This window comes from Populus alba, chromosome 18, assembly GCF_005239225.2.
Source record: "Populus alba chromosome 18, ASM523922v2, whole genome shotgun sequence".
NCBI classification, from domain to species: Eukaryota; Viridiplantae; Streptophyta; class Magnoliopsida; order Malpighiales; family Salicaceae; genus Populus; species Populus alba.
Window position 1 is genome coordinate 10,506,467 of NC_133301.1, and position 7,869 is coordinate 10,514,335.

Genomic DNA, 7,869 nt, shown 5'->3' on the forward strand with positions numbered 1-7,869 from the left:
TGGGTATATTGCTACTCTTGTAGTGCATTGAAGAAGGAATTAAAGAATAAAAAGATAAAAGAAGAGAGATGTCAAAGAGAGGTGTTTTTTATAGGGTTTTTTTTTTAGTTAATCTGGGTTAACCTATCTGACCTGTGACCCGATCACTTGACCAGGTCAATAATCGGGTCGGGTTTCAAAACTATGCTTAAAGTGGAAAATATTCAATAAAATTTGAATCAGAACATGAATGCTAACAAATTAAGTGTTGTGGTGGCTAAATTTGATGTATGAGGTTGACTTGTGTTAGATTGAGGAGTGACTGTTTGTTGCAGAAAAAAAAATGCACAAGAAAAAAGGAGAAATCAAGGAGAGTGAGAGGAGGGTTGATCACCAGGTCATAAATTAAATATTACCGATGATATTACTAACATAATTATTCTATTAGTAACTCCATCGGTTATTCTATCGGTAAAAATATCATGTCACCGTACGATTTGTCCTTTTTAAATCTCATTGTAATACCCTTTGCAATTTTCTCAATATATACCAAGAAATCTTTTCTGTCAGCATATTTACAGATGTATTTTACTGTTGAGTTAATTCCATCAGTAATGTCTTCTGTAATAATTACATATCATTGTCCTATTTGACCTTTTTTTTTCATTTATTATTTTTCCACTGCAATTCTCTTCGTATAAATCAAGAGAGTTTTTATGTCAATGTTTACTAATAAATACAAAAAAAAAAAAAAAAATTATGGTAAAGATCATCGCAATATACCATGGAAAAAATCAATTGATGTTTCTGTTTGTAATTATCAATTTTCTGTTAGTGAAATTAATATATATTTTGATTCCAGATTTTTAAACCACTTTTTTGAGATAGATTTTTTGTTCCTGTTCAATCGATTAGGCTTTGCAACTCATCAGTGCTGAATTGTAAGTCTCCAACTAATGCAGAACTTTTTAAAACATCACAGGAAGGAACATAAGAGAATTTAATTACGTATGGAAGCACGTGTTTATTTTACAGTTCTTCAAGCAGCAGTAATTCCATCCCAGTATCCTTCCGAGCCTCTTATCATGCTTATAAACACACGTAGGTGCTCCAATTAAAGCACAAGTGTGTCCATCTAAGTCTGAAGACTAGCTAAGTCAAAGAAGGCACCTCTCTTGTTCTTTAGTTGAGCGTAGGTTCCTCGCTCCGCCACCTTTCCATCGGCGACGAAGGCAATGGAATCTAGATTCTTTATAGTGTTTAGCCGATGAGCTACCACAATCGTCGTCCTTCTAACCATGATCCGGTCCAGTGCTTCCTGCACAACCTGCTCAGATTGCACATCGAGAGCGCTTGTTGCCTCGTCTAGTAATAGGATGGTTGGGTTGCGGAGTATAGCTCTTGCTATGGCTATTCTTTGCTTTTGCCCTCCCGAAAGCTGCACTCCTCTTTCACCGCACTCAGTTTCATACCCTTCTTTGAGTGATCTACACAGAATTACAGATTTTCAGAAGTTAACAATCACATAATTTGTTTAGACATGCATGGATCGAGCTAATTAAACACTGATCGGTAAGACTTACGAGATAAACTCATGAGCATTCGCTGCTCTTGCAGCCTCCACCACCTCATTCTCGGACGCGTCGAGCTTCCCGAACATGATGTTATCCCGGATGCTTCCTGAATATAACACGGGTTCTTGACTAACAAGAGCAGTGCGCTTCCTGAACCATTGGATGTCTAGTTCCCTTATGTCCACTCCATCTACTCTTACTGACCCCTTCTCGACATCGTAGAATCTTTGAATCAATCCAATCACGGTTGATTTTCCACATCCACTTTTTCCCACTAGTCCAACGCTGGTGCCTGGCTTCACCTCCAAGCAGAACTGCCGAAGTATTAGGGTCTCCGGCCGGCTTGGATATGCAAAATCAATCTTCTTCATCTCTATCTTTCCACCTAGTTTTTCCAACTTGGTTCCACTACTTCCATCACCGGCCTAACAGAAATCGCAAAGTGTTATTCAACAAAAAAACTTGTGCTACAATAATCTATATAAGCCAAAATGTGTAACTTACATGGTAAGAACCTGGAATCAGGGATTGTCTGTCCAGAATCTTGAACACAGAAGCCACTGCTGTTGAACCTTTGGATAAATCTGAAGTCATGCTTCCTGCCTCAGCTATAACCTTCCCGGTGCTCACTAAAATGAAAAATGTCTTGAACACATCTCCTGCGGATATCTCTCCCTTTTCCACTAGAGTACCTCCAAACCAGAAGTCTAGAGCCCATGACATGAAAGTTAGGCACTGAGCAGATCCCATGCCAATCCCTGCTAGCCACGACTTTTTCCTGCCCTCCTTCCTTGGTTCCTCCTGAGCCTCGTCAAAAAGTTGAAGTACCTTTCCCACGCTCGCAAATGATGTCACAATTCTATGATTATAGACCGCTTCCACTGCAATTTGAGTACTTTGATTTTGTGCCTTGACAAAATTTGTCGAAATACTAGACAGCAGAATTTTCTTCGTGTAGAAACACAGAATTGTGAGGGGTTGCACCGCTATCATAACAATTGCAAGCTTCCAAGCCACGACTAGCCCCATTATCATTGCTATAGTAACTGCAGAAGTGGTTTGAACTAATAAACAAACTCTGTCTGCGATAAGGGTTTTAACCATGGAGGCTTCAGTGCTCAATCTTAAACATAAAGCCCCGCTAGAGTTTTCCTCTTCATCAAACCAAGCTGTCTCAAAACCCAAGATCTTCTCTAGCATTCTCAATCGAATTCTCTTGGTTAGCCTCTCACCCATGTATGCAAAATTGTAGTGTTGCACAAGGTTTATAATGATGGAGAACAAGGAAAGAGAACAGAATATTAAAGAGTATATACGTATTCGGTCACGCACTTCGTCATGGTTTGGTGCAAAGAAAGCTCCAATCATTCCACCAACGGTTAACGCATAGACAGGTTGCACAGCACCAAATGTTACAGCTGAAATACTTCCCATCAGGCCTTGCTTCCATTCAGGGGCATTTAAGGAAAGAAGCCGAGAGAAGGAAGGCGCGGGGATGTGCACTGGTTTTGGGCGATCATCAACAGGCAATGGTGAAGCAAAGATGGCTGGACTTGATTTTCCTGTACTTTGCCTAGCAGCACTACTAGTTACTGAAGAAAAGGGAATTTCAGGATTTTGTTCTTGCTCATCACAGCTGAATTGTCTCTGTAACTTTGCTAGTTTGGCATAGTGGCCATTTGGTATGTTGATGAGATCATTGTGGGAACCTATTTCAATGATGCTACCATTGTCAACGACTGCAATGAGGTCTGCATTTCGAACTGTAGAGAGCTTGTGTGCAACAACCTGAAGATTGTTCATTGTTATTGTTAGAGTGGAAAAATGATGATCTGATTTTGGCGGGTAGAAAATTAAAAACAATTTTGAAGGAATTCTTGTGGTTCCAATACATTATTCTTTCACAATTCATAAGGGAAAAATGGTAGAAGTTACCAGTGTAGTTCTTCCCATGGAGGCTTGATCTAGTGCATGTTGGACCAGTGTTTCTGATTCAGAGTCAAGAGCACTGGTTGCTTCATCAAGTAGGAGAATCACAGGGTTCTTGATTATTGCTCTAGCAATGGCGATTCGCTGCTTTTGTCCCCCAGATAGGAGTGCTCCTCTTTCACCAACCTATTACACAAAAGCATTGCCTTTAAGATGACTATATATACTTAGGGAATTGTTTTGCACAAGTGACTGCAAAAGACACCCTTTAAGATGACTATACCGATCTCAGGTAGATTCATAGAAAAATGACTAGAAATTATTACCTTTGTTTCATACCCCTCTGGAAGCTGCCTTATAAAGTTGTGAGCATTTGCAGTCATAGCCGCAGCCATGATTTCATCCATGGTGGCATCAAGCTTCCCAAACATGATATTCTCTTTTATTGAAGTCCCAAACAAGGCATGGTCTTGACTAACGAGGCCCATTTGTCCTCTTATCCATTTCAAATTCAATGTTCTTAGATCAACACCATCAATCTTGACCATGCCACTATCAACATCATAGAATCGCTGGAGTAACGCAATTGCTGTGGACTTTCCACTCCCACTTGCTCCGACAAGAGCTACTGTTTTTCCTGCTTCAACTTCCAGGTTGAAATCTTTGAGAACAGCGGCATCTGGACGACAAGGGTATGTGAAACTGACATGCTGGAATACAATTTGGCCTTGAATTTTGTCTAATACACGTCCTTTTGTGTCTTCGCTATCGATTTCTGGAACTCTATCAATCCTTTTGAATATCCTTGTAGCAGCAACAGAAGCTTCTGTGAAGTACTTCAGATCAGGAAGTGCAATTCCAAGGGATCTGCATACAATTCAATTGCTAAATAATTAATGATTCAGAAAGTGGATTGTTTTCATTAATTATCCTGTCTACTAGATATGGTGATTTCCATGGAACTTCGATAGAAAAACATTTTGATGCATACGACTAGACACATGTTTAACTTAACATTTGATTTCATTCCTTTTCTTAAGGAAAAACAAAAAACATTCATAATCATTTACTTTACTTCTAGCAATTAATAATTACTATTACAAGCTAGTTTGCAACTTAATGTTCAATCTAGTGCCACTAATATTTAAGATTGATGGACGATCGTTTTAGCATTCTTAGCATGACCTACTATCCATTTACAGTAACCCCCTAAGCTTAATTTCTTTCCTTGTACTTGGAATGTTTTTTTTTTTCTTTTCCAGTTTTTCCTAACTTGAACTTCTGTAGATGACATTACTATCACACACTAAGCATTTCTTTTTTCATTCCTCCCTTTATAAAAAGAAGAAAAAGCAAAGGTAATTCTTTACGTACAAATTCTCCACTTTATAAAAGAATGACATGACTATATCTTTAATATAGATTAGTGTCGCATGCGGTGGTTTTTAGAGTTTAGGTGAGTGTAGAGGTCATCAAAAATAGTACTGCAAGTAAAAACTCATGCGTACGGGGGAAAGTTTGTGAGATATATGAATAAATTTATTTCTGCAATAATTTGCCTTCAAATTAGACATTCTAATGGTTCGATAATGTTTAGGGCAAGGCAGTTTCACGAAGGAAAACAACATTTTGGTGGATGGTTTCAACAAATGTGGACAGATCCGTTGGCCTGTGAACCTTGATGAGCTTAGGGCACAGTATAAAGGTCCAAGTCCACCTTCAGGACTGACAGCTAGAAACTACCATGAAGCTTCAAAGAATCACAAGTGCCAGAGATTCTTGGCCTCATCGTAATCCTCATGAGATAAAACTGGAAGGTGGTTACATTTTCTATGCATCAACTGAGTTCAGAAAGTGTGTCCAACTACACATGCTGGAAAAGCTAAATCTAAAGACACAATTTTACAGATTTCAAATGAGAAAGTAGGCATAATTAAAGCCTTGCCACTAAATCCCTACCCCTTCATGCATGTTTCTAGCATCTAATATATATGTAACCAATTAACAATAAGAAATCCTTGATCCAACATAAAGTTCAAGGACAGATTGTATATAAAATGTGTATTGTGGGAACATGCTATCGAATCTCAAATCAATTCTATCATAACAATTTTGTTAAAGTTGGGGAGAGCTTTTCTCAGTCTAGGGATTGTAGGTTCAATCATGGCTACTTAGGAATATACATGTTGAAACCTTTCGATGAACCTATTAGTATTTTTCATGAAATTATTTGTTTGATTTGATAATTAGGGATAATTTGAGAAGGATCTACGTACTAAAGTTTCACTTGGCAGTTAGCACCTCACTAGACATACAAATATTTAGACTGGCCATGCACAAATCTAAAGTTATGATGCAAGAAAGCGACTCACAGTCCACTCAATATGAAGGAAATGCCAGCAGCATAGATCCTCCCTCCACTTTCTCCTTTGTACATGACCAAATGACTTCCATACCAAGCAAGGAAAGCCCATATTGCAAAAGAAAGCCCTGTACTCCCAACAGCAAGACCTTTGGCTATACCCTGCTTGATTCCCAATTTCGTTGTTCTATCCAATATTGCTGAATACCTATCGATGATTCTCTTCTCCGCAGTGAATGAATAAATAGTCTTGATGGAGCTTAATGCCCGCTCCACGATGGAGTTTGCTTTGCCATACTCCGTCCGAGCTTTCTTTGACAAGTAGAGAAGGTATTTTCCGTATATCATTCCAGGGATGATTAGAAGAAGAAGAGTTGGGAAGGCTACTAGAGACAGTCTCCATGAAAAGTATGTGGCAAAGGCAAGTCCTGAGAAGAATACTGAAGCGTGCATCAAAAATATGGGCACCTAAAAACGTTAGAGATGATGTTAAATAAGTGCTCCTATGAGAATAATATCAATAAAAATGAATACAGAATTTGAGATCTTGGAGTACTTTCATCCTTCATAACATTTGTACATCAAAGGAAGATTGTAAGGGAAGCAAAAGGAAAAGGGTGGAGCAGATTTGCCAATCTACCTCATACATAGAATTTAAGATGTTTTCTATCCATAAAGAGACGAAACCTTAAGTTTACCTTTTCACTTAGTACTTCTTGTACGAGAGAAGTATCTTTTGATATGCTGTTGATGATCTCTGAAGTAGTTGCTTCCTGTGAATCATAGAACCCAACTTCTTGTCGAAGTATAGCTTCCAAATACTTGTATCGGATCTTCAAAACCTGTCTCTCGCTCGTTTTACTCCAACAGTAACCCTCTGTGAATATAAAATGAACTGATTTAGTGCAACATTAACAGTCAAGGAAGTAATTTTCAGCATCTTAATCAATCACTTGTTTTTCTTAATGGGGTAGCGTCAGTATCTAGGGTTCCAAAAGATGCTTTCATTTCTTGTTCTACTGTAATTGTTTGTAGTGACGTTTGCTGTCGGCCTCCTTTTGTTCCTGGAGTGTTCTTTGGTACACAATGGATTGAATTATGTTTGCACCACTTTTCCAAACAAGACATTAATTGTCTTGAGAAAGAAAAGCAAAGTCATGCGTATAGATCAAATTAGTGCGGTTGAGATTACCCATAAAAGCCATCACCATGACCGCTAATCCCAAGTACACAAAGTCTAAACTGCACTGTTGACAGAAACAAAAAAGGAAATCTGTGTTTTAGTTAGCAACAGAGAGATAGAGGAATGGAAATGTTGACTGGCAAGTCACTGACCTTTTGGACCTCAACCATGAAATTGTAATTGTCTTGTCGTGTCTGACCATAACCCAAGCTATTCATTATGCGGCTGGCAAACACCAGTAAGCAATTTGTAGACATGCCATCTCCAATAGCTCCAACAGTACCCAGCAGCATAAGCAATCTATCATTCCAGTCTGCATATCTAAAGATATTGGCTATGGACTTCCTCTCCTCTCCTCTCCTCTCATTCTTCTTCGCAGAATTCATTTTTGTACTCGCAAAAACAATCTCCGTGCAAAGATCCTGTAGGATGCTGCTGTACTGGCTAGCTAGCTAGCACCAAGAAAGAGGTAGAAAGGGCAAAGTTTTGTGCATTGGAGACTTGACTCCCTCAACCCAAACATATACTGATACTCTCGTATCAATATATATATATATATATAAGAGTAGATCAAGAAGTGAGTGGTGATTTTCCATGAAGCGGACCCAAAATTGTCATAAAGTTTTTTCATTGGGGTGGTTAAAGAAAGGCATTCTTTCTAGTGTTTTTCATAGTGGTCACTTTCTGTAGCATCAAGCAAGCTAAGACAAGGATAAAAAGAGTGTTTTCAAGAAAGATGACTCTGACCAATTGGGCCTGCCTGTTAATGTCTCCTTTTCCATTCCTATTTGCTTGCTTTAGTCTTTGTTTGTTTAAGATATGATACCTAAAAGCTCTTCTAG

General features: G+C 38.6%; 1 protein-coding gene across 2 annotated transcripts; it reads right to left on the reverse strand.

Annotated features, from left to right (window-relative positions):
• Positions 1-960: 960 nt before the first annotated feature.
• LOC118051609 (putative ABC transporter B family member 8) lies at positions 961-7,561 on the reverse strand. Of its 2 annotated transcripts, none has more exons than XM_035062286.2 (9): positions 7,180-7,561; positions 7,037-7,091; positions 6,543-6,721; positions 5,855-6,312; positions 3,809-4,349; positions 3,489-3,668; positions 2,058-3,341; positions 1,563-1,978; positions 961-1,466 (listed from the first exon to the last, which is right to left on the reverse strand). In XM_035062286.2, the coding sequence occupies exons 1-9, from the start codon at positions 7,411-7,413 to the stop codon at positions 1,115-1,117; spliced, it is 3,699 nt and encodes a 1,232-aa protein (XP_034918177.1). In that variant the 5' UTR covers positions 7,414-7,561; the 3' UTR covers positions 961-1,114. The 2 variants fall into 2 exon arrangements, with proteins under 2 accessions (XP_034918177.1, XP_073262447.1); XM_073406346.1 differs by having other exon boundaries at positions 7,037-7,117; positions 7,180-7,312.
• Positions 7,562-7,869: the final 308 nt, after the last annotated feature.

Bases quoted from the DNA above. Each gene is read 5' to 3' on its own strand.
- LOC118051609 (XM_035062286.2), bottom strand. From the start codon at position 7,413: ATGAATTCTGCGAAGAAGAATGAGAGGAGAGGAGAGGAGAGGAAGTCC. The intron at 6,722-7,036 runs GTAATCTCAACC...TTATATTCACAG, and splicing joins CATGGTGATGGCTTTTATGG to AGGGTTACTGTTGGAGTAAA. The intron at 4,350-5,854 runs GTGAGTCGCTTT...AATTGTATGCAG, and splicing joins TCCTTCATATTGAGTGGACT to ATCCCTTGGAATTGCACTTC.